Source organism: Alosa pseudoharengus, unplaced genomic scaffold, assembly GCF_046254945.1.
Source record: "Alosa pseudoharengus isolate Yale_2024_CS ecotype anadromous, Long Island Sound unplaced genomic scaffold, YU_APseudo_1.1 YU_APseudo_1.1_scf_18, whole genome shotgun sequence".
NCBI classification, from domain to species: domain Eukaryota; kingdom Metazoa; phylum Chordata; class Actinopteri; order Clupeiformes; family Clupeidae; genus Alosa; species Alosa pseudoharengus.
This window is the reverse complement of record NW_027468650.1, coordinates 23,537,910-23,563,215: the sequence shown is the minus strand read 5'-3', so window position 1 is coordinate 23,563,215 and position 25,306 is coordinate 23,537,910. Positions and strand designations below refer to the sequence as shown.

At 45.1% G+C, this 25,306-nt stretch overlaps 2 protein-coding genes across 3 annotated transcripts in view; one reads left to right on the top strand and one right to left on the bottom strand.

The window, feature by feature from the left end:
- Positions 1 to 14,300, top strand: part of boc (BOC cell adhesion associated, oncogene regulated) — a 33,098-nt gene extending 18,798 nt beyond the window's left edge. The window contains exons 4-19 of the mRNA XM_076290644.1: positions 745 to 897; positions 2,241 to 2,384; positions 2,588 to 2,884; positions 4,326 to 4,598; positions 5,635 to 5,900; positions 6,451 to 6,616; positions 7,395 to 7,451; positions 7,795 to 8,007; positions 8,878 to 9,059; positions 9,258 to 9,357; positions 9,673 to 9,795; positions 10,285 to 10,467; positions 10,770 to 10,972; positions 11,335 to 11,423; positions 11,994 to 12,148; positions 12,477 to 14,300. Of these exons, the coding sequence (XP_076146759.1) occupies positions 745 to 897; positions 2,241 to 2,384; positions 2,588 to 2,884; positions 4,326 to 4,598; positions 5,635 to 5,900; positions 6,451 to 6,616; positions 7,395 to 7,451; positions 7,795 to 8,007; positions 8,878 to 9,059; positions 9,258 to 9,357; positions 9,673 to 9,795; positions 10,285 to 10,467; positions 10,770 to 10,972; positions 11,335 to 11,423; positions 11,994 to 12,148; positions 12,477 to 12,625 (2,753 nt within the window). The 3' untranslated portion in view covers positions 12,626 to 14,300. The remainder of the gene's footprint in view (positions 1 to 744; positions 898 to 2,240; positions 2,385 to 2,587; positions 2,885 to 4,325; positions 4,599 to 5,634; positions 5,901 to 6,450; positions 6,617 to 7,394; positions 7,452 to 7,794; positions 8,008 to 8,877; positions 9,060 to 9,257; positions 9,358 to 9,672; positions 9,796 to 10,284; positions 10,468 to 10,769; positions 10,973 to 11,334; positions 11,424 to 11,993; positions 12,149 to 12,476) is intronic.
- A 961-nt stretch (positions 14,301 to 15,261) lies between these two features.
- Positions 15,262 to 25,106, bottom strand: usf3 (upstream transcription factor family member 3). Of its 2 annotated transcripts, none has more exons than XM_076290642.1 (7): positions 25,024 to 25,106; positions 23,874 to 23,987; positions 23,677 to 23,741; positions 23,374 to 23,414; positions 23,014 to 23,096; positions 22,793 to 22,889; positions 15,262 to 22,658 (listed from the first exon to the last, which is right to left on the bottom strand). In XM_076290642.1, the coding sequence occupies exons 3-7, from the start codon at positions 23,721 to 23,723 to the stop codon at positions 15,868 to 15,870; spliced, it is 7,059 nt and encodes a 2,352-aa protein (XP_076146757.1). In that variant the 5' UTR covers positions 23,724 to 23,741; positions 23,874 to 23,987; positions 25,024 to 25,106; the 3' UTR covers positions 15,262 to 15,867. The 2 variants fall into 2 exon arrangements, with proteins under 2 accessions (XP_076146757.1, XP_076146758.1); XM_076290643.1 differs by having other exon boundaries at positions 23,374 to 23,411.
- Positions 25,107 to 25,306: the final 200 nt, after the last annotated feature.

The window sequence follows — 25,306 nt, the reverse complement described above, 5'->3', positions numbered from 1 at the left end:
ATGATATGGTTACTCTCTATCTAAACTGTCTCTCTCGTTCTTTCTCTCTCTTTCTCTCTCTCCATCCATCCACTCCTCCTTCCACTTTCTTCTCTGTTGTCTTGTTGCACCACTTAACTGTGGCTGTGTTATATCATTGCAATCCAAACTGATTTTCTTTCCCTGAAACCCAAGAGGAAGGTGCCCTTTGACCCTCGGCCTCTGGCCTCATTCCAGGGCGGGGTGGGGGGTGGTGGGGGTGGTAATGGGTGTGTGCAGGGCAGAGGTCAGGCTCTGCAGACTCTCTGTCTCTGGGCTATTGGGCCTCTTCCCAGTCCATCTCCCACTGTAGAGTCTGTTTCCTAGCAAGCAAACATAAATACCACAATCCATTCCTGCTGCCACCGCCGCCACTGCTGCTGTTTAGATCCAAATCATTTTGATCTGTTGGCAGTGGGTTGCTGCCTGTGTTTAAGCTTTGTGTGTGTGTGTGTGTGTGTGTGTGTGTGTGTGTGTGTGTGTGTGTGCGCGTGTGTGTGTGTGTGTGTGTGTGTGTGTGTGTGTGTGTGTGTCAGTGTACACGTGAAGGAATGTTGTAGCATATTAGAGAGATCTGGGGTTTGTTGCTGGTTGTCTTGACGTTGCTCTTACACTCTCTCACTCTCTTTGGTTCTTTATTTGTCGTGTGTGTGTGTGTCTGTGTGTGTGGGTCTGTGTGTGTGTGTCTGTGTGTGTGTGTGTCTGTGTGTGTGTGCGTGTGCGCAGAGCTACGTGACTTTGAGCCTGATGACCAGCAGCAGCAGGAGATTGAGGTGGACGAGGGGAACACAGCGGTCATTGAGTGCCACCTGCCTGAGAGTCAGCCCAAAGCCCAGGTGCGCTACAGTGTCAAGCAGGAATGGCTGGAGACCTCCAAAGGTAAGAACCCACAAACCTACAGTCTGTCTCCTTATCTATGTCTCTACATATTCCTCTCTATCCCTTATTATTTCTGTCCCTCTCTCTCTCTCTCTCTCTCTCTCTCTCTCTCTGTGGCCTCTGTTCCCTATCAGTCTCTCTCCTCTTCATCTCTATCTCTCTTTCTCTTTCTCTCTGTCTCTTTGTCAGTTTCACTTTCTCTTGGTTTTGTTTTGTTTCTACTCTTCTTTCCACAATGTCTCATTTGATCTCTCCTTCTGGTTTATGTTTGTGTCTGTTACAATCTCCCCACCTCCTGCTCTCTCTCTCTCTCTCTCTCTCTCTCTCTCACTCTCTCTCTCCTCCTCTCTTTGCTTGCTACTCTTCCTGCTATTTTGTTCTTCTGCTTTAACAATTCTTTCCCTCATTTCCCTCTCTGTAAGTGGAGTCCTATCTCTGTGTGTGTCTCTCTCTCTCTTCCTCTTTCCCTCTTTCTTTCCTCTCTATTGCCCACTCTTTTCATCGCTCTCCTTGCCTCCCTGTCATCTTGCTGCCAGGGTCCTGGAATTCCTAATCATGTTTTATCTGTGCCATCATAACTGTGCAGATAAGCCAGTTATCTGGGGAATGTTGAAACATGGGAATACTTTTGTTTATTTTCTTCCCTAATTTATTTCTGTCATCTTTTTTTTCTCTCTCTCTCTGTCTCTCTCTGTCTCTCTCTCTCTGTCTCTCTCTCTCTCTCTCTCTCTCTCTCTCTCTTTAAATCCTCCTCTTGTGCGAACTGTTCTGGTATGCAGTAGCCTGGCAGCTGTTGCTTCTCTTGCAGTAAGCAAGTCACTCGATAGATCTGTGTCTGGTCTTGCTCAGACTGGAGAGTGCCCCCTGGTGGTGGCTCTTAATTCTGCCCTAAGAGCTGTTGAGAAAAGTGTTGTTTGCTCCTTCTGCCATGCTTTTAAGAGCAATAGTGCATTTATATGTTTTTTTTTCTTGTTTAAACTGGAGATGGAAAGTCTTGTTGGGTTTATAGAGTCCACCATCTGAATCTGCTCATTAGCCGAACACAGATGTCGAAGTGAAGAGTGAAATCGACTCGTTTATTGCATCACTGGAGCAAATTATGGCAGGACTAACGTTGTGATTCTGGAATTTTCCACCCTTTGGATGCAATACAGCATATTAAATTACATCATGTCATTATTAAGGCCCTTGATAAGCCTAGAAGTGTGAAGAGCTTACATCTGAAGTAGTTCCAGAATCAAAATCGCACATTATGCGTGGTGGTGATTGCAAACAAAATCCAGATGCCAGCTATGTATTTGGTCTCACTGTTGCTTTCTATCTCTTTCTCTCTGCCTCTGTAGGGAACTACCTGATTATGCCATCAGGGAATCTCCAGATAGCCAATGCTACACAGGATGATGAGGGGCCGTACAAGTGTGCAGCCTACAACCCAGTAACCCAAGAGGTGAAGACCTCCACCTCTGCTGATCGGCTGCGCATTCGACGTAAGTGAATCATACCCCGTTTATTGAGTCTGCAGCATGTTCTTTCCTATCCAAAATGTCGATGTACTAGTGAAGAATGAATGGCAAGAAGTCCTTGAATAAAGCACAACTTTTATTAATTGTGAAGAAAGCTATTTTATATGCTGTTTAATGCTCTCGGCCATTGACTGAAAAAACTACATTTCCCATGCTTCTTCTTCCAGGCTCCACCTCTGAGGCGGCGCGCATCATCTACCCACCTGACTCCTCTCGCTCCATCATGGTGACCAAAGGCCAGCGGCTGGTGCTGGAGTGCGTGGCCAGTGGCATCCCCACGCCGCAGGTCACCTGGGCCAAGGACGGACAGGACCTGCGTCACCATAACAACACGCGCTTCCTTCTCAGCAACCTGCTAATTGACACGACGACCGAGAGCGACTCGGGCACCTATGTATGCCACGCCAATAACGGCATTGGCTTGCCCAGCGGCGCCACTGTCCAGTACGAGGTGCAGGTCTTCGGTGAGTACAGAAGCCTGGAAGGGCCTTTTTTTGTTGTGAGGGAGATAAGTCTTTAAATGGTGAGACAGCGCTAAAATCAGTGCTGCTACAACCCAGTACATTTTGCAGATATTTAGTGAGTATGGAAGCCTGGAAGGCTGAAATCCATAGAGCTCTCATCCTGAAATGCCAGTCTCGGAGACCCAGTAGCTCGATTCAATGAATCTCTCAGGCAGACATAAAAGCATGCCGTGTCTGTTCATGAAGTCGTAAGGCTTACAGCTGACAGCGGACCAAACCGACCACAAGGTTACGCAAGAGAGGCTTCGTCTTCCACCAACTGAGTTTGGCAAAGCAGCGAGCCTTTTAAAGACAGGGTAAAGCTACGCAGTCAGTATGTCTGGCGTCACCCCTCTTTCCGACTATATACAGCTCGGCCAGTGACATCAGTAGACAGGAAAGGCCACGATATGGATTAGCTTACAGCGAAAGAGAGAAAATGAGTGTGTGTGTGTGTGTGTTTGGTTTGTGAGAGACATTAGCAAGTGAGTATATGTGTGTGTGGGTGTTTGTGTGTAAGAGACAGAAGGTGAGTGAGTTAATACAATAGAGCATGTCTGTGAAAGAGACATTGTGTGCATTAGAGAGTGAGGGAGAAAGGGTGAGTGTGTCAGTGAGTCAGTCAAACAGAGTGTGTGTGTGTGTGTGTGTGTGTGTGAGTAACATGAAATGGCGGGGCTCTGATTGCACTGGAGTTGTTTTTGTGGGCGCGTCTCCCGGCAGCGTGGCCTAATTAGGCCCAGACGTTCTCCGCTGCTCTTAACGAGCTCGCCTCCCTCCGTCTCATTCACGGGCAGCCAACCATCAAGTACTGTGGCAATGCTCTGCAGCTTTCTGTCTGTCTCTCTCTCACACACATGCGCACACACTGACACACATACATGTGCTAACACACAGAAAAGACATTAGTTTTGGAGTAAAAGCACCTCCCTTACACACATGCATGAGCATAAAGACCCTCACTCACTCTCAGTCTATTTCAGAATGGTAGTCAGTAAACATTGATTACACACGCTGAGTGACAGTTGTACATCTATTAGCACATCCATACATATTACCAAGTACTCAGTCCTCCATGCCCCCCCCCATATATATATATATATATATACACACACACACACACACACACACACACACACACACACACACACACACACACACACACACACACCTACACTGAATGCAACAAATGGATGTTAACTTAACAGGCTTCTATTCTTTATTAGAAACACACACGCTAACACACACACACAGCCCGTTGAAGGGAAATGTGGTTCATGCCTTGAAAGTCTAACATTCTTGTATTTTTCTCCCTCTTTCTTTCTTTCTCTCTTCCTCTCTCCATCCCTCCCTCCTTCCCTTCCCTCTTTTCTCTCTCTCTCCCTCCCTCCCTCTCCATCAGAGCCCCCTCAGGTGCGTGTGGAGCTGCAGCAGCCGGAGGCGGTGTGGGGCGACACGGTGCGCTTCGTGTGCCAGGTGAGGGGCAAGCCCACGCCCAGCGTGGTGTGGCTGCACAACGCCCGGCCGCTGGCGCCGTCGCCGCGGCACCGCCTGTCCCAGCGCACCCTCCGCGTGACCACCGTGGGGCCCCAGGACGACGGCGTCTACCAGTGCCTCGCCGAGAACGGCGTGGGCAGCTCGCAGGCCGCTGCGCGACTCCTCACCATGCCAACCGGTGCGTTGCCCTAGTTACACAGCTGTGTGTGTGTGTGTGTGTGTGTGTGTGTGTGTGTGTGTGTGTGTGTGTGTGTGTGTGTGTGTGTGTGTGTGTGTGTGTGTGTGTGTGTGTGTGTGTGTGTGTGTGTGTGTGTGTGTGCGTGCGCGCGTGTGTGTGTATGCACGTGTGTATGTAATGTGTGCACAATGTGGGCAGTGTCCTGTGTAGCATAGTAGCCTCTGTGTTAGTATTTTAATCAGTACTGGAAGACAGTCAGTAGTGTCAATTCAAATAAAATGTGTGTGTGGTTTGGAGGGTGAGCAGGATAGGTTCCAAGTGTTTTCACTGCTCTGGGGGAATTTTATTCTTTGGGGGTGGGGGTGTTGGGACTGGTTCAGGTTGAGCCTGTTGGCTCTAATGATCGGGTGGGGCTTCCAGTAGAATAACACTGCGATGATGAGAGCAGGGCTGTTGGAGTTGATGTAGAGCGATCATCCGTGAAGCTGCATGTTGAAGTCGGGATGTTTTTATTACTTGGGGAGTTATTGATTGCTGAGCATGACTTTGTTTTCCATTCTAAAAAATGCATGGAGATGGTTGCAGGAATTTGATGAGAATGCATATTCAAACATGTCCGAACGCAAACTACAGCAAGGCATTCTCCTCTCTCCAGTCCCTTCTCCAGCTTTTAAGGGACCCACTCTCCCTATCTCCTCTCTCTCTCTCTCTCTCTCTCTCTCTCTCTCTCTCTCTCTCTCTCTCCCCTATCTCCTGCCTTTCTCTTGCCTTTCTCTTGCTTCTCTCTCTCTCTCTCTCTCTCTCTCCCTATCTCCTGCCTTTCTCTTGCTTTTCTCTCTCTCTCTCTCTCTCTCTTTCTCTCTCTTTCACAACTTCTCTGTCACCGACTTCTCCCTCGTTTCTATCCTCTTCTCTTTCTTTGCCAAAGTCTTGCCAAAGTGTAAAGAACAATAAAACAGCACATTCATTTGCCATATACCACCCCCCCCCCCTTTCCCTCCCTCTAACCTCTCTCTAATACCCCTGCCCCTCCCAGGTTCTCCCTCTCGAGGCTCCAAACTGCCCCAGCTGCCGCCCCTGAGTCCTGATAAGGTCCTGCGCGAGCAGCTCCCCCCAGTGAGGCCCCCCCCCAGCCTGCCGGTGGTGGACTGCTCGGAGCTCCGGGGTCTCGCGACGCCCGCCGAGGCTCCCATCATCCTCAGCCAGCCGCGCACGGTCAAGGCCGACTTCTACGAGCTCACCTGGAAGCCGCGCCACGACGGCGGCTCGCCCGTGATCGAGTACATCGTCAAATACAGAAAGGTACGCGCACACACACACACACACACACACACACACACACACACCAGAAAAGGTTGAAACGGAGAATTTCTTTTTATTTCACCATGTGCTGGTTTTTTCCAGATCCCATCACATTTATAACTGGAGTACATAATGACGTGCACACATTACATCACATAGACGCAAACAGACACAAATCCAAAAACACTGTACAGACACACTGTACTTAACGACATATTTTGTATGCAACGTTGACAATATTTTCTCACTCACACGGTAGGCAGGAATAGTTTCAGGCAATCTTGCAAATCATGTCTGTGTCGTGTAAACAAAAATCAGTCAGAAAGTCTTTGAAAGCCACACAACTTGCTCCAAACCTTGACTGTTGTTAGGCTGATGGGAGAGAATTGAGTCCAACTGCAGTGTTCTCAATAAGCAGCAGCATAAATAAAGCTGATTTCCCTGTGTGTGTGTGTGTGTGTGTGTGTGTGTGTGTGTGTGTGTGTGTGTGTGTGTGTGTGTGTGTGTGTGTGTGTGTGTGTGTGTGTGTGTGTGTGTGTGTGTCTGGCAGGCGGGTGACTCCCTCGGAGAGTGGACCACCCGCAGTATCTCTGGCTCCATGTACAAGCTAACCCTGCCCAGGCTGCAGCCGGCCAGCCTCTACGAGGTGGAAATGGCCGCCAAGAACTGTGCCGGTGTCGGACAGCCAGCCATGATGACCTTCAGAACGGGAAAAGGTGACAGTCAGACACTTTAGATGTGTTTGTGTGGGTTTCTGTGTATGTATGCCTTTCTCCATGTGTGTGTAGAGTGTACTAGTGCAGTGCCCATTCAAAACATGTACACGTATCTGTATCCGTAACCTGTAGCCCAATTGCATGCTTGCAGGTAGGCCTGCTTTAAAAATAGGATGATTGGGGAAGACATCATTCCAGCTAAGCATCCAGTAATGAATATTGAATATTATTATATTATATAATAATAACTGTCCAGTAAGCAGAATTTAAGCGATTTAAAAAAAAAAATCCAGATCAAAACACTATTTTGTGAAATGAGACATGGTCATATGAAATTTGGAATGGTGTGACTTTACCAAAAACAGTCTGTGGTATAAGTCACATCACTCTGTGTCTAGTTAGAGTGGCCTAAGTAGAATGCTTTTAATGTGTGGCATTCTGAAATCGTTCTTAAATTCAGGACCTCACAGTTGAAAGTGTCGCTTGTTTCGATTCGGACCGTTGTCTGTTTATTCAAAGTCCAAACACAGTCCAAAGTAGGCAGTGTCAGTGTAACAGATATTTTTTTTTTTTTTTTTTTTTCGTTTTGAATAGCCACTGCATACCTGTGTGGGTTGGCATGTTGTTGCAACATCCGCGGAATAATTTTATGCAAGCATCCAGAGGTGGTCTTTATATTGTTGAGGTTACGATTATTATCCAAACATCTTAGTTAGCCTGCTGTACACACAAGTGTGTGTACTTTGACATTCTATTAACTGTTCTTTTCTGCCTCTAGTACGTAAACCAGACAAGACTGATCGGACACCCCATGTGCCTTCTACACGTCTCTCCCGTAAGTACATGATTTTCCTGGTACAGTGTCACGCACTGTAACAATCCTTATCAAATCAACGACTCTGCAACTAACCTGACCAAATAATTTAACAACTAATTGAACAACTAAAACTAACGTTTTCTCACTTGAACCATAGTAGTTACTAATTCTAACAAATCTGTTTTCTCTCTTTCAATCTCCTTGTTGCTCTTAACACAAAGGCTGATCCTGCTGTAAGTGCGTTGGTGTGCATGCTTGTTTGTGCTTGTGCTAGTGATGCCCCAGTAGATGTTATAATCTCCGTAGAATTGTCAGTGTACCTGATCGTGTTTCACACCTTGTCTCTCTCCAACCCCAAAAGCCCCGGAAGCCCCAGACCGACCTACCGTCTCCACGGCCACCGAGACATCGGCGTATGTGACGTGGATCCCCCGCGGCAACAGGGGCTTTCCCATCCAGTCATTCCGGGTAGAGTACAAGAGGCTGCGCAAGGCCGGAGACAATGAGTGGGACGTGGCGGTGGAGAACATCCCGCCCTCACGCCTCTCCGTGGAGGTCACCAACCTGGAGAAAGGTGAGCGCCCACGCATCCCAAACAACATGAGTGTATCATCAATATAGGCCCTATCAGGACCATCCAATAGGCTCTTTGCACGTACTGCTCGTTTGTTTCCAGTGGAGCCAGGTGTGTTAGAACCTGCCGCTATTGTTAATGTAATTAGTGTCTACACGGACCCCATTGGATGTTGCACCTAGTAAATCAGCATGTTACGATAAAGAAAGATTTATGCTAGTTAAAATTTGTATTATTGGGCAAACAAGATATTCAGTGTCGGAGTGGAGATGTTAGGAGCAGAATATAACAGAAGATGCCGTTACAACACAGTTAACGCTTCACCGGAAACAAAGGGGCCGCATTGAGAGCCTTTTGTGCAAAGAGCCCATTGCAATTACCATGTTAAGTTATGGGAATGGGAGCCATACATATTGAACATGTCTCTGTGGAAGTCCCTAAACTGGGGAATGATGAATGCTGTCCTCAGTAACAGTTGGCTAGAAGTCCTCATTAACTACACTATGTTGATTGATAATAGCAACAATATTAATTATGGTAATAAAGAGAGAAAGACATTCCCATCTGTCTGTTTTTACATCGGTGTGCTGTTAAAGAAAAACCATAACAGCTCTGTAATCGCCACAAATGAAAGTGCAGATTACCTCAGGGCAAAGTCTATCCTGTCTTGATCTATACCACAAGCTTACCACAACAGTCAAAGTAATAATAAAATGTACCATTGCTTATACAGGCCGTAGGTGTAAGCACAGCTTTGTCTGTAGGCCATATCAGCTCATATCACCCAACCATACATGCTGTGCTGAAGGTGCTCGTCTGTAAGACTCCCGTAAGACTTATGTCTTCTATAACCCATGTTCTCTTCTGCAGGAACCTCCTACAAGTTCCGAGTTCTAGCAGTAAATGTTCTAGGGGCGAGTCCCCCTAGTTCTCCCTCCAAGCCTTACACTGTAGTGGGCAGTGGCAAGTCCTCCAACCCACGGCCAGTGGATGGGCCCTACATCACTTACAACGAGGCCATCAATGAGACCACTATTATCCTCAAGTGGACGGTGAGGGCAATACACATTCTCTCTCTCTCTCTCTCTCTCTTTTTGTGTGTGTGTGATCGTGTAAGAGAGTGAGTCAGGGTTTGGGGAAGTTATGTGCAATTATAATACATTCCAAATAGATAATAGTTGTAAAGTAATGGCGATCACATTGTGTAAGAATGCCAGAAGTGACTGGTTTTCTGTCTTGCCTTACTGCAGTACGCACCAGTGAACAACACCCCCATCTATGGCTTCTACATCTACTACCGGCCCACTGACAGCGACAATGACAGTGACTACAAGAGAGATGTGGTGGAGGGTGAGTTTCTAAACTATATGTAGTCCATAGAGGTTCACTGTATGGGTGATATCACAAAGGTGAAGCTGGTAGTTATTCTGTGTTTTGCTATAAAGAACATGCTTTGTAGTTCATGCTGATTAGAAGATGCCCTTTCATGACATTTCCAGTTCAGTGAAAGTAACTGTTAAGTAAAGTACTGTGCTGGTGCTGCTGGGACGCATAACTTTGACCTATCTTTTTTTACCTACCATACTTTGTCGTGTGACTAAGAGAATTATTGTTGATTTACAAATGTAATGTTTAATGTTGTGTGTTGTTAATTTGTGTGTTCAGGTGACCGCTACTGGCATTCCATCACTGACCTACAGCCAGAGACTGCCTACGACATCAAGATGCAGTGCTACAACGAAGGTGGAGAGAGCGAGTTTGGGAACGTGGTCATCCTGGAGACGAAAGGTACTGACGGGCTCGTCTCCAGAGTTCAGACTTCACACAGTCACATTCTGCACTGCACTGTACTGAAAACACAAAAGGAAGGTCAAACATACATACAACACAGGCATTTTGTGAGATAACATGGGTATTGTGGCATTTGAGCCTGTGACATTTAAACATCGCAAACTATGCCTTATTACCTGGGCTGAGAAGGAGAATGTTATTATGTGTTTAAACCACAGTTATTCATGCTTGGAATTGTAGGCTTTTTGGAAAATATGTAATCATCATAATTTAGATGTCAAGTTAACACCACAGTCACGCATGGAGAGACAAAGTACACACACACATACACGCACACTTATCCACACAACTGTCAAAGTATGGTTATAAACAAGACTGTAGTAGCACTGAGCAAACAAGCACACACACACTTGCAGCTGACGGTCATCAAGCTTAAGAAAACCTCAAAAACGTGACCCCACCTTCCTCTCTCCTCTTCCTCCTCAGCTCGTCCTCACCAGCGCAGTCCTCCTCCCGAGACGGCCTCCCAGAGACCGGGACATTCCGGTGGTCCGGTGCCACGCCCCGGTGACCTGCCCTACCTGATCGTGGGCCTGGTGCTGGGAGCCCTGGTCATCATCATTGTGGCCTTTATCCCCTTCTGCCTCTGGAGGGCGCTAACCAAACAGAGTAAGTTTCTCTAACCGGACACCTACATTCGTCTTAATCTCCATCCACAGGAGCCAGCACTTAGAAGACTGATGACAGATAAACATGTGTTAGACAGAAAACTGAAGCTGTGATTCCTGTTGCTTTGAGAATAGCAATTTTTCAGTGGCCGATTTTTGCAGTTGGAGTAGTAGCCACTGGGCACGAGCATTGATACTGCAACTATTGTGCCCTTTTCTTTTGCTTTTTAATAGGCAGAACTAAAAAGGATTGTGTTTAAAACCTAAATGAGTTCTGACGATTCAATTTGCTTTCTGTTGTAGAGCAAGCCACAGACCTGTGCTTTCCAGCAGTGGCGCCTCCAGTCTCCTCATGCCAGTACACCATGGTACCTCTACAGGGCATGGCACTGATGGGGCACTGCCCTCTGGACCCCCACTTGGCACCCACTCATACCATCTACCCCAACGGAGAATACATCCCCAATGGCAAAGTGCCCACCCACACCTTGCCAGGAATGCACCAGGTGAGTTTGAGCAGAGGGAGCGGTTAGATCCAGTCGAGGGTGTCTGGTTTGAGTAAAAGCATTGACCAAGTACTTTTAACCTTACCAATTGTGTCTGAAACACAAAACAAACAATGCTGGACTGGTGACACTGAGAACACCCTTCGCTTAATAGAACCAACTTGTGAAGGCCAACCAACATTTAAAAGACATTTTTCTGCTGATCTACAAAAACATCTTCTTAATCGCTCACTCACTTATCGTGTTCCATGTAGAAGTCGAAAAACGTTAGATAACGCCATATGAACTTCAGGAAAGCTTGTTTATGAAGTCTGTGGTTACCTTGGACATTGAGATGCTGATTCCTCATGTTTATGTTACAGGAGGAGGGTGATTGCGAGATGGAATGTGACACACTGCTTCCACAGTCACTACCCAATGGACATGCACCTGTTTATCACTATGCCAACGGGTATGTACACCCACTCTCTGGTTCACCCTGCTGTCATGCTGTCCTGGGTCAGGGATCTTTGGCTTACAGTATATGTCAGCTCTTAGACACCAGCCGTTGGCAGTTTGCAAGTATGCTGATAATAGGAGCACTTTTACTCCTATGTCATTTCTGATGGAAATGTGACACCCATACGTGTATTTTGTCATGATCTAAAATTGGGAGACACATAAGTGAACTCAGTTGTTATTGGTAGATTGCAAATTTGGAGAGTGAGATATCAATGTCAACTATCAACTCTTGATATTGACTCATTTCTTTGCACAGTTTATGGATTGTCTTCTGTTATGGCTCTTGACAATGTTTTGATGCCGTGTTGGTATTTAATCTGTATTGTAAAGATAAAATAATGTGTGTGTGTGTGTGTGTGTCTGTCTTCTGTCCCTTTGATATTTACTCATTCCTCTGCACGCTGTGAGCTCTTGACATTATTTGGAAACAGTGCAGGTATTTTAGTCAGTATTTACAGTAATCAAATAAAGCAATGTAACGTGTGTGTGTGTGTGTGTGTGTGTGTGTGTTATTCCCCAGTGGCCCTGTTCACCATGAGGAGGATGAATGCTGTATGCCTGACGACTCCACTCTGGAGCTCCTCCAGCCCCCTCAGACCCTGAGCTCTCAGCAGTCACTGGAGCTGCAGCAGAGTCCCAGTGAGGCCACCACCCTGGAGGACGAGATCCTGGCAGGTATGACTGGGAATGACCAAGAACCAGCATTAGGGCTGGGACTGTACACGTACAGTATCTGTGTGGTTGTAGAGGATGGTAGAATTTCATCTGAGATGGTGCTGAAAGACGCTTACTTTTGAGGTCGTGGGAGTGACCCATTTTAACATTGCATTTGAGTTTTCAGTTCAGTTTAACAATTCAGATTCAGACTGTAGTAATTTTGTATTGTGTAAAACAAAAGATCATATTAATATAAACTACATGCACATAATTGTATAGTATAAAATCCAAAATATAATCATTATCAAACTCTTACTTAAACATTATTTTTCTTATGCCCATGCAGACCTGCCAAGCTGTACTCTATCAATTCCAGTGGAGGAGACAAACACTATAATGCCGCTTGAAAATGAATTATTAACGGATATGATTAACACCAGACACAGTCTACAACAGCCAGACGAAAAAGGGACATGGAACACAGCGGATGGCTAAAACACTGTTACCACAAAACATCAAGAGAAAAGAGTATTTATTTTTATATAAGAGATGTATTTATATATTTATATTTTTGTAAATAGGACTGTGATTTTATGATGTATAGGTGAATTGTGTTTATATCATATATGTGTGTTATCACTCTTGGTCAACAAAGCCACCAGGACAAAGGGACTGACTGTAATCATGCCTGATAAATAATCCTATCTGCCTTAAAAACAAGATGAAATGTGCAAGCATTGTAGCATCTTATCATAACTGTATTCCTTCCTGGTACATGCTATGCTATCTATGCTACATGGAGTGGCCAGCTTGTGTTCTCATTTTAGAAGCAATTGTATAGCTGGTGTTCTCATTTTTGAAGCAGTTTTACAAAAGCTATGGGCTGGTTTTATTGCGGATCTTAAACAACATTCCACATTTTTCACTTATACTTTGGTTTATTTCTACAGTGCCGTCTCTGTTTTACAAAATGGTGGCTTGTGCTGTTGGTGTTTTGGAGATATTGTTTTATTTCTTACACAACATAAACAAACACAGAACACAGGCTCTCTGTTTTTAGTTGATTGGCAGGCATGCATTATCAAGCTGTACCCAGTCTATATACACTTAGATCTATTATGCTGGATGAAGAGTTGGAATGGTCACCTTTGTAAATTGTGGAATGTACATTTGATAAGCAGCTAAGAAAGGGGTCATTCTGAAGAAAAAAAAAACATTTGTACTGTGGTTCACAAGAGCACGTCTCAATATCCCTTATCTTAAATGCCAGCCTGTATTTGAAGTGGTATCTCACAAAGGTCAATTGTCCAGTGAATGTAAATGTACTCATTTCAGCGGTCAGGGCATTTTATCTGTTAACTCAAGTGCACTGGAAGTCCTACTGAAATAGCTTCAGTTATAAGAGGGCTGCTTGTCGATAATCTTGGCAGTGTGGTGTGTTCTCCTGCTCTAGCTGTTGAAATCATTTCCAGCTGAGCATCACAAAACTCCTTCGATACGATCCTGTTAAAAAAGACTCAACCACAGAGTTACAGAGGAACTGCAGTTATGAAGGTTCCCTCTGTGCAAATGCATTATGGCTGGCATCATGCTTAATGCTACTGTGTTCTGGAGTTGTGCATAGAAATTAATGCAACATATTATGTATTTTCACCATTAACAATCTATTAACAAATGTATGCAATGTACAAGCATCCTGCCTTTAGTAGAGTAGAGTATGAAAAAAGAGAATATATTGTAGCTATTTATTTATTTTTCTTTAGCTGCCTGAAATATCACTGAATGGGAATCTGTCTGGAAACAAAACTTACCTACCTTTGAATAAGCTCATCTTACTGATAGGGATGGAGGTCAAGTTCACAGTTCTGCTGGACACCACCGCATTGTTTCACTAGAGACTGATTTGTTTCAGACAACACAACTTGCGCATCAGTATTAGTCTTCTCTCAAGGCAGTGCCCAGATGGCTTCTGACTGTGGAATGAAAGCTGTCCTAATCCGGGGCTGATCCGTTCTAGGGTCCACACTCTTATTGGAAGGGCAACTAGGCTTTATATGAAGGAGAGCCTGAAAACTATAACCCATTATTTTTTAGTGAAACAGTTTTTTATAGTGAAACACAGGCACTATTGAGCACTATTGCATGTAAATAAAGCTGAAGAAAAAACTCATTGCTTTGTGTTTGTGAGTGTGTGTGTCATTCATTATATTAACGTGCCACGAATGAAAGCACGAAAAAAGAAAGAAAGCATTAAGGTCAAATAATAACAGCTGTGCAACAGACAGTGCTTCAGAAATATGTCAGTCATAAGACCAGTAATGGATGAAAGATGCTGGAAAATATCCCACTGTGCTTATGAAATAGTCACGGTGGGATGATCCTAATGCAAAACATTCTTCAAGGGGGTGCAGCTAAATTATTTACTTATATAAAACAGCAGGCTGAACTAGATTTGACATAACACAAACCATAATGGTTTATGAAAGTGTTGTTATTACAACATTATTTTGCATTCTATTCCAACCGCATATAGCATTCAATCCATTGTGAGGTTTATTCACATTATTAATAACATAAAATCCAAATTAAATTTAGACAAAATTAATTTCAAGATTCACAATTAAGAGGTTCTCACAATTATTACAAAGCTTAAGTTCTCACACACAGTGCAGGAATTGGATTTAACAACGTATAATTTCTGATAATTTCAGGCACAGTAATATTCCTTACTTGAATCTGTTGTTAGAGGTTCTAAGTTTGTATTGAGACAGCTAAAGGCTATGCAAACAATTTTTACTGTCCATTCTTATATGCAAAATAATCTATCAACATTAAGAGGGTCAAATACCAAAGGACATAGGGTTATACGAATTCATAAGAGGTTGGCAAACAAAATATCTCAAAGTAAAATTTCAGGTGTGACTGCCATCTAGTGGTATGAACCGAGTCTGACCATAAATCATTTATAAATGGAAAGTCATTTTCATCCTGTGTACTTCTCTTTGTTTTATTCTTGTACTTGACAGAAATAGTAATATAAGTAATAATAATGATGTGATATATATTATATGTAATATATTTAGCTCCATACAAGTGACTGTACTACTGCATATTGAATCAGCTTAGTTTAAGATGTCACTCCATTTGTATACCTGGAATAAGCAGTCACCCCTGGTAGAAAAAAGACATGTATAAGCTAAGCTTTATACGAACTGTATAAAGCATGAAACTATGTTCCAAGATACAAGACTATCGACTATCACTATTTTGAAAAGAAAGAAATCAGCACAAAAGCTTTACTTAGAAAACCTTTAATAATCAACTTTGTATATTTACAAATATCTACAATTTGTTCTAGGAACTTAAATAAATAATCAAACTCATTCCTTGTGGATATTCTAATTTGCAAGAAAAACCTTAAACTCTTTTAGAAACAATAATAAAGAAAATAATATTTGTACACAAAAACCTTTCAACATGAACAGAAAGAGATTTAAATCAACCAACATTTCATGCCCTTGTATAACCCTGACTACCATGATATTAAATACCATGGTCATTACTCTGGTCATCACAAAAGTAGAACTCCTGTTACAGTATCAAACCATCTAGCTACAGGTGATTTCTGAAAAACTATATCTCTAAAAAGAATCCCTGTGAGGGACAGTATGATAACACCTGAAATACCCTTGAAATATTCTAGGTTTCGATTCATCACCAACAGTCTCAAGTGTTGTTTAGACAGCAGAGCTCCCATCATGCCCCAAAATATGACTGATGTTGTGGGCAGGGCGGTTGGTCTGTTTGCTAGAGTCTGTAGATGACGTATTGGCCAAAGAAAGCAACGGGGACATAGGCATTGACGAACCATCTGGTGGCATTGCTGTGGCAATTTCTGGGAATAGTGAGGTCAAATTGAAGTTCGGAAGGTGAGGGGTGATACTTGAAGAGTTCCCGATGGGCATGGGAGGCATTTCTGGGAGCAGTGGAAAGCTGGCTTGAGCAAAGCCAACCGGTCGTGGTGGGGAGAGTATGGAACTAAAACGGTTATTGAGTGGAGCGGTGCTACTCTTGTCTGTACTTGGGCTTGTAAACATTTGGTTGGAGAAATACTGTATTGGGAGTTCACTTGGAAGGCTGGGATGAGCTGCAGGGGAATAGGAGGGGTAAAATGAGGGCAAGGTATTCTGAGGCTCCACAGGTAGAAGGGCTGGGGTGCGGGATGTACCAGACTGGCTAACAGGGGGGATGAAAGTAGAGTTTGCATTTATGGGTGGCGGTGGGTTCATGCTGCCATCTGCGATGAAAGGGAAACTAGGAAAGTTCTGAGAGAGGTGCTGGTCAGACACCAGATTGTTTTCACTGCTAACCTGTGAGCTGTCGGGCATGAAGCGCACTATACTGCCCCTTCGCGTCTCAGCTCCTGTCTGTGGACGCCCAAGGATCACACCTCCAGTGGAAGGAAGTGTTAGGGAGCCCTCAGACTCAAACGGGTCTGAAGTTCTTACGTTTCCTGACCTTTGCCGTTCCCCTGGTCGAATCTTAGAGCTTTGGGCCTCTTGTCCAATATGGCGGGTGCGTTGACTGACTGCCGTCAGGGGTCTAGAAGGAGCGGAGTTTCTTCCTGGTTCAGTATTACTCTGAGGTGTTGGCAGATGGGGGAGTCCTGTCCTAACTCCTTGGCCATGCAAATTCCCACTAACCTGGGGTATGTGTCCCTTATTGCTTTCCCCAAGGCGCATTGCAGGAGCCTTTTGAGAAGAGGATAGACTAGGACTAGAAGCTTTGGCCTGCAAATCCCCAGCAGATGTTCCAGGCACACAGCTATATTCTATGCTAACAGGAGGGCAGCACTGTGATCTTTGATGTCCAGTTTGTTCAGGTAGATGTGGAGCCAGGAGACTTTGCATGAAGCTCTGGCAAGCCTCTTGCCCTACCCCAATCTGCATGCCCTGTGGCCCTGCATGAGTGCTTGAATAAGGCACACGCGACCGGCCATCCCCTCCTGAACTTGGGCCCATTCGAAAGGTGCCTTGCACTTGAGGGCCCCGTTGTGCTGGAGGTACAGTTTTATTGGTATCTCCTGCACGGGACACCTGCACCTCAAAATTGCCAAGTTGGTGGCTACTGCTCAGGGTCTTAAAAGGAGGGCATTCATTAATACGCTGGACATCAGCTGGCCCAGGGTGGTCAGGTGGCAGCCTATTTGCTGGGTTGTGGTTGATATTCCCTTTTCCCCGTTCCAAATAGCGCAAGTCTGGCTGATCTTGATTGTTACCACGTGGAGCCTGCAGGTGAAGCCCCATGCGCTGTTCGCCACTCGAGGACGACTTCCCAATGAGAGCCTCTGCTGAGTAGCTAGAAAGACGCTGGCGCTCGTGTCGTGAAGGAGCACAGGTGAGGTCAGATGAACGAGATGCAGAGCTATTAGCCTGTGAGGTCAACTGCTGTTCCAGACTCCGAGAACCCATGAGTCTTTGAACAGTGTTGTGGTCCTGCCCGCTCTGACACTCCTGCTGCCCCATATGACTGTTCTGATGAGTCCTCGGGCCTGTTGGCTGGGCCTCGCATGTCTTCTCCTGCAGTCGTCCCCCAAAGTGCTGCTGCTGAATCTGCTGTTGAAGGTGTTGGTGGCGTGAGTGAGAACTCTGCTGCTGAATTTGCTGCTGCTGCTGTTGATGTGGCTGTTGGTGTTGGGCCTGCTGGAGTTGCTGGGATTGCTGCTGTTGTTGTTGGTGATGATGTTGCTGTTGATGCTGCTGCAACTGCTGTTGTTGATGCTGCTGATGTGCTTGTTGCTGCTGTTGCTGATGTGCTTGCTGTTGCTGCTGCTGCTGTTGTTGGTGCTGCTGCTGTTGATGCTGTTGATGTTGCTGAGATGGCGGATGCTGCTGTAACCCGCTCTTCTCCAAATGATGCTGTTTCTGCTGCATACCAACAGGGGGTCCTGTCTGACCCCCACGGACCATTCCCCTCTTTTTGTGGACATGCTGATCCTGCTGCATCGTTCTTTGATGGATATTGTGCAGCTGACCCTGTGTGTTGTCAGATTGTGTGAGATGATGTTGTAGCTGATACAGGTGATGTCTCTGCTGCTCTTGCTGCTGATGCTTCAGGTAAGGGTTTCCTCCTATGTGTTGCTGTGATTGGGCACTATTCTGGGAGTGACTGGGCTGAAGATGCACTACACCAGGCTGATTGGGTTCTTGAGATAGTACCTGAGAGGTGCAATGGCCATCGGTTGGTCTCAATACTGTGCTCATGAAGCCATTGCTGGAAAAAAGTGAGCTCTCTGGGTTGATTCGAGTCATGACGGCTGAAGAGATTGGGGTCATTTGACCAATAATCATTTGGGAGTGATCTGCAGTCTTGACATCCATGCGTCCGACATTACCAGGCGGGCAGCCTTTGGGACGTTTGTTACTTGGTAACATCACATCGTCCTGGGCTGGACGCTTCGGTAGCTCCTTCAGGTGTCGTTCTGCTACACCACCACCATGTGGACGCATGCTCTTGAGGGGTGTGTACTCATTCAGCTGTCCAGATACTGAACAGTTTGGAAGAACGGGGGTGGATGGTTGGGACACCAAGTTAGCAGGGCCTCCTGGTGAGGGAATCGAGGCTTGCTGGGCAAGACTGGGAGACCCAGGATAAGGCTGACTGGAACTGGGACGTATTAAATTGTTGACATTAAGACTACCAACTGAAGCGGACTGAGACTGTGAATAAGCCACACTGTGAGGTGGTCTATTTGGCCGGCTTGTTGTTCCTTCCACTGGTGGACATCTGACAGAGCTTTGGGAAGAGGTTTTTATCAAGGGCAGATCCAGGTGTTTGCTTGGCTTGAACTGCTGCTCTGGGTTCCTTTCTTTGCTGTTGGGGGCTTGCTGGGATTTGGGTAGATCCCAAGCGGTAACCAACGCTAGTATCTCTGCCTGCTCAGGTGTGAAACTGAATGTTCCAAAGCTGTTAGACGAAGCACTTGTACTGTGGCCAGTAGGAAGCATGGAGGCAACTGAAAACCCTCTACCACCAGCTGAGAGTGGCAAATCTGTCTGGCTATTTGAAATAAGGGGTTGTTCCAAAGAATCCTGCTCTAATGCATACACCTCTTGAGGGTGGGAAGAGTCTTTCCTTGGGCATCTATCAGTCAGCAAATGACCTTTCTCAATAGATACAAGCGCTTTCTCCTTTCTTGAGTCAAGTTTCAATTCAGCAGAACTCATCTGTGTAGAGGGTAGAGGAGCCAAACTTACTTCCTGAGGTTGGCTCCGAGATCCACTTGTGTTATCTCGTTTCCTAGGCTCAGGGGGTTGCATCTGGCTGGCTGTGGCTGATGGGGTTGACTGCAGTGAAGGCTCAGCACAAGATGTTTGAATTGAAGGCAAAGTAGAAGAACGGCAAATCTGTGAGGAATCCAGTAAATTTGCAGTTTTATGACACTGTAAAGGCGGCTGATTTGACTGTACAGAAATCGCTGGTCTGCTTGGAGCAGAGGTTTGAATTGTAGGAATGGGAGTAACCATTACACCACTGGAAGGTACAACTGTTGATTTACTATGAGTGGAACCAACACAGGTAACTAATGCTGTAGTCTCCATTGAGCTATAGCTTGTTGCTGAAGGTATACTGGGCACAGAAAGGCCAACACAAACTGTTTTAGTCTGAGGGGATTCTCTGCTCACAGGCTGAACACTGACTGCTGAACATAGAGGCTTCACAATGGAGTCAACGCAAGAGACTGCAGTTGTGTCTTTTGTCATCAGCAAACCATTGTCTATTGATGTATTCAAAGAACATGAATTTGTTGCAGCAGCAGATCTGCTCAGTTTGGCCGTTTGTTTAGACACAGGTATTGTTTCCTGTGTAAAACTAATGGATGTGGCCATCGTTCTACTTGGAGCAGAGCTGACTGGTGTTGCTGATGGGACACTCAATGTGGTGCTAACACCATTACAGTTAGTAACTGGAGAAGCAACTGTTGACTTATCCAGTGTAGACTGGATACTGGTTACCGTTACCACAGCTTCTGAAACAGCAACACTGATTGATGGGGTGTTCTGAGAAGAACTGGCACTTGTACTTAAAACTCCACTTGCTGTGAGATTTACTCTAGTGACAGGTGACTTCATCACAGTAGGACTGTTTTTGGTGACTGCTCTTGTGGTCTGCACAGTGTTCGTACAACTGACAGTGACTGTCCTCTTAGAGCTTGAAGTTGTTTTTGGAGCAATTACAGCAGCAGTGGACTGCTTTAGAAGCTGGACTGAATCAAATGGCTTAGTCTGCTGTGTTGTGGGCTTGGCTGCAATTGGGAGAAGACACCGTCCCAGTTTGAGGTCTTTACTTCTAGCAGATTTAGGTTTCCTACCTGGTTTCCTGCAAGGTCCTATTTTTTTCACAGGCCCTTTGACTTCACTACTCACTTGCTTGGGTTGTGCAGGTGTTTCTGTGGAAGTGGGAGCCATTGTCCCAGAGCTATTGACAGCTAAATTAGTGGTAGGCAAGTTATGCTGCACAACTGCATGTGATGGTGGAGCAATGGTGTGCACTTGGACAATACTTTGACTAGTAACCTGTGAGTCGGTCTGGTTAAGGCTTGTAAGTGAGCCCAAGCTGTGGACAGTGAGACTACCGCTCTGTTCTTCACCAGAAGATGTTTGACTAATCTGTTGGGGAACTGGTGCAGCCAGACCACTCCCTTTGTCAGGCGATTGCACTGGTTGCAAAACAAATACTTGTCCATTCATAGAGATGGTCTGAGGGGCCTGTGATGAAAGCTGTGGAAGAATGTGTACCAACTGTTTGCCTGAAACCGCCTGGTTATTGTTAACAGAAAGTGCGTTGGAAGTTGTAATATTGCCAGGTAATACAGGCATTGCAGCAGGAACTACTGTCTGGGGGGTTTGTGGTGTCTGAGGCGTCTGATTAGGTGCCTGAATAATAACAATATGTTGGCAAGGTGTCTGGGTAGTCTGGCTGCTCAGATCCTCCCTCATCACTTGTTGGGCTGTACAGGAACCAGCCTGCTGCAAGATAACAACATTTGGATTATTGTTTTGTTGCACAGGGACTGCAGCAACCGTTGTTCCAGCAGGATTAACCTGCAAAACTTGCATGGTCTGAAGCATAGGCACCACAGCAGCTTGCCGCTGATTAAGGCCTGGCTGCGCTTGGGGCAATATTGCTGACTGTGGCTGAGCAACAACCGAGGGCTGAGGCTGGGGTAATAGAGCTGGCTGGGGTTGTGGTGGTGCGACAGACTGTTGCTGAGATATTACAGCAGATTGAGGCATCACTGCCAACTGAGGCTGGGGAAGTAAGGCTGGCTGCGGTTTAGTCTGGGGTAGCAGAACTGGCTTGGGCTGGCCTACGGATATTAGAGCTGGCTGCGGCTGAGCTACAGGTTGCATGGTTGGCTGAGACAGTACAGTTACTTGTGAATGAGGCCCCAATGTTGATTGGGGTAAGATGACAGGCTGACCCTGGGAAACACTGACTGGGTGAGTTAACAATGTTGATTGGGGCAAAATGGCTGATTGGGGCTGAAGCTGTGGCTGTTGCTGCTGTGAAGGCTGGAGTGGGAGAGATGTAGAGAAAGCAACGTGTGGCATGGCAACAGCTTGTTGTTGGATCTGAATTGTTGTGGGCTGGGTTGATGGTTTCACACCAACAGAGCACACAGAAAACTGCTGCGGGCCAGCACTGTTGCCGCCATTGCTGACTGAAGTAGGCAATGACTGACAGACTGGTTGCACCGTGTTCCCTGCTAGATGCAATGTTGTCCATGTTGTCTGAGTATTCCCTGCAGCGCTGAGGAGATTGGAACTAGACGGTAAAGTTTGATTGGAAGAGGTGACCATTACCGCAACATCCGGGGCCAGCAGTCTGCTGTCTGCACCTCGAGAGAGATGGGTTACACCTTGCCTTGGGAAGACAGTGGAGATGGTTCCAGACGTAAGGGTAGAGGCAGGAGAGACTGGCAGGGGTTGCTGAGGCAAGTGGGCAGTGACTGCAGGTTGTGGGCACAGGCTCTGAAAAGTGATGTAGTTCACAGGGGGAGGCAATTTCGGAGCAACTGGGGCCACTGCTGCAGGCTGTTCAACTACTGCGAGTCCAATCCTGGTCACAGCAGGAATAAGGGTCGCTACAGGTATATGCTGTGGAGTGGAGGATGGTATGACATCATGGACTGGTGCTCCATTGTGGACAACTGGTCTAACATCACAGGCACGTTCCACAATCACAGCAGTCTCAGGCTGTTTGTCTTGCTGTGGGATAAGATTTTGTTGACCAGGCTGTTTACCAGAGGGGGAGGTGGTATTTCCACTGGAATAGACAATGATTCCCTTGGACAGCAGATGAGTTGGTGTTACTTTAGCCACTTTCGCACTACGCTGCTTGCCCTTCCAGTGAATTGTTGGGTCATCAAGGAAGTTAATGCCATTGGCTTTGAGCAGCTCAAGGTAATGAGCACTTTCCTTGCGCAGATCCTCAACTTGCCGTCGCAGTCGCTTTATTTCTTCCGCTGCACAAGCACAAGTGAATATGGAATTAGAGAGAAATATTTTTTTATATTGCAAGACACCCTTTGTAAGAAACATACAGCAAGTGATCAAAGGAAAAAAGGACTGTGCAAAGGCAGGCCAAAACACATTTTACCTTGCCCCTTGTCACCACCAGTGAGAAGCATTTCATCACTCTGTTGCTTCAGTTCTGTTATATAACGGTGAGCTTCGCTTAGGATCATGTTTTTGCTCTTCAGGGAAAGAAATAGAAAAAGACAATTAGATATTCTGCCGCAGTCAACACAAGCTAAAAATTTGATATGGGATTGAATGAAGTGTGATATCCGAGCAAGTAATCTGTATTAGACATTCCACCTGTTTAAGAGCTGGGGAGCAAGGCAATAGGTCTCCAATGCGGTTGATGCCGGCATTGATTTTCTCTTTACGGTGTCTTTCAACTGTGAACAGATTGCATACTTAGATATAGCTCTCGTGCTTGACTACATCACAACATGAACATATACAGTACCCTCCAAATTTATTGCCATCCCTGTTAAAGATTAGTTGAAAGAGGTATAACAAATAAATCTTGTCATTTTATCTTTGTTTCACAATTAAACATGATTCAATTGTGCCAAAACATGATTTCTTTAAACCTCTTTTTACTCATCTTTCCAAAGATGCCAATAGATGTGAGAGGGCTGTACATAAAAACACCAGAGATAAATCGCTCACCTGCATTATGACTCTCCTTGTTTTTGTTTTTCTTCCTCCTACTTAGACAACAAAACTAGGTATTAGCAATGACAACCTCTAGTATCAATGTCAACTTTCATCAATATTATCTTGTATCTAGAGCTGAAGACTGAGTTCCCATATTTTGCCTTTTGTCTGGTTTCCAAAAAAAATAATATTTTGCATTCCTAATTTCAGTCATCATTTCACAATAACAGGACAACTGGCCATTCAGTAAGTTACCTCTTAAAAGGAACTGAAACGCTTACAACTTATGATATAACTGGATTAACCACTACATACCTTGGAGATTTGTGGACCGGGGTCTGACTTTGTGTTATCTCTGGCATCCTGACACTCTTTCAGGCCTGTAAAACCACAAGTGCCAAACGATTTTGAAAAAACATAAAGACACATGAATGATAACAACTAGAACAGAGATGTCAATTTTACAAAATGTTTGGATGAAAGGCAATTATCTTTAGGACAACGTAGCCTACCTCCCCGTTACGGCTGACACCAGCCAGGGGGTTCTTCCCAACAAACGTGCCAGGTTAACACACTTTCAGACACTTCCGAAACTCTTGCAATACACCAACTTCAGCAGAGGAGTTCTTCAATGAGACAACGTTAGGTTAGGATAATTACCTGGACAATTACATTTGTCAACAAGGCAAGACACACTTCGTCATCCACTTGGTAATAGTTAGTGAGCTTACCAAGTTGACAGCACAATTAGTTATTCCAAGTCATGTTCAAAAACAGTCTGGTTAATTCCTGATGTGCAATTTAATTACATAAACTATACGGTCTAACGTTAGCTATCAAATCCTACCACACATCCGCTAGACGTGTTTACTTTTATTATACGTTACCACCACTATTAGCTAGCCGTATCAATATAACACTATCTATTTTCCAAAGGCAGCAAAAAATGCATGTGTGCCATATTTAGGTCAACTTGTTATATTACCTTTCTGAGTGTTACGACCAGGCAGAGTAAACATTACTGATGATGAAGGTGATCAGAAAGCAAATGTGTATGATGATCACCTGAAGTTAGCTATCGCAATTATCCAACTTAGCTACGTTAGCTAACCACCAATCTGGAAAACGTTAACGTTAGATAGCAGCTAAAAGACAGTCTTAACGTCACACATTTAACAGTGAAATGTGAGCTCCAATAGGTAATACATGTTCTAATCAAGTAATTTAATAAACAGGAGTATTTTGTGGTTAACAGCTTACATTTGTAAACAATGTCTGGTTACATACCCATCACTAGGAAAGGTTTGTGGCTCAGTTGGTTTGCTATACACGGTCATTAACGTTCGGTTAATTCTAGCTAACGAGGTAGATTATAGGTTACTATATTACTAGACAAATGTCACACTGAATGCATTTAGTAAAAACGTTAAGAGTTATGTACACATAGTACAGTCCCCTGTTGTACCTTCGACTCACAATTAGCAAAGCACTCTGCTATCTAATGTTAGCGTAGTAGTTAGCTTCCTCTGTTTGGTTTGCACGCAGCAATCCAGCTAGCAAGGTTTGCATTGTTGGCTCGCTGTGCTGGCAAAACAATACATTAGGAACTCTTATAGATATTCCGTAAGGCTTAACAACACTTTAATGTTGTCCTCAGCTTACCTGTAGCCTCTCCATTTTTGGACCAAGCCTGTCAAAACTTTAGCTTGACAAAGAGCTGTCCTCTCTCAACCTAACATTCTGAGGGAGTTTTCCAATCACAACGTGTAACACCAAGGGGTAAACCAATCACAGCGGGCACACCTCAGGTAGGGGTCTACTACATTGAGGCTAGTGATTTAATGCGAGCCCCCAATAATACTGTGTACATATACGTGCACAGTAATTACAGTGCATGAAAATGCACTGTACTGTTCTTCCTAGGCTTCTTCTTATTCTTATTATA

Bases quoted from the DNA above. Each gene is read 5' to 3' on its own strand.
- usf3 (XM_076290642.1), bottom strand. From the start codon at position 23,723: ATGCCAGAGATAACACAAAGTCAGACCCCGGTCCACAAATCTCCAAG. The intron at 22,890-23,013 runs GTGGAATGTCTA...CTTTCCCTGAAG, and splicing joins GCTCCCCAGCTCTTAAACAG to AGCAAAAACATGATCCTAAG. The intron at 22,659-22,792 runs GTAAAATGTGTT...GTGCTTGTGCAG, and splicing joins TGGTGGTGACAAGGGGCAAG to CGGAAGAAATAAAGCGACTG.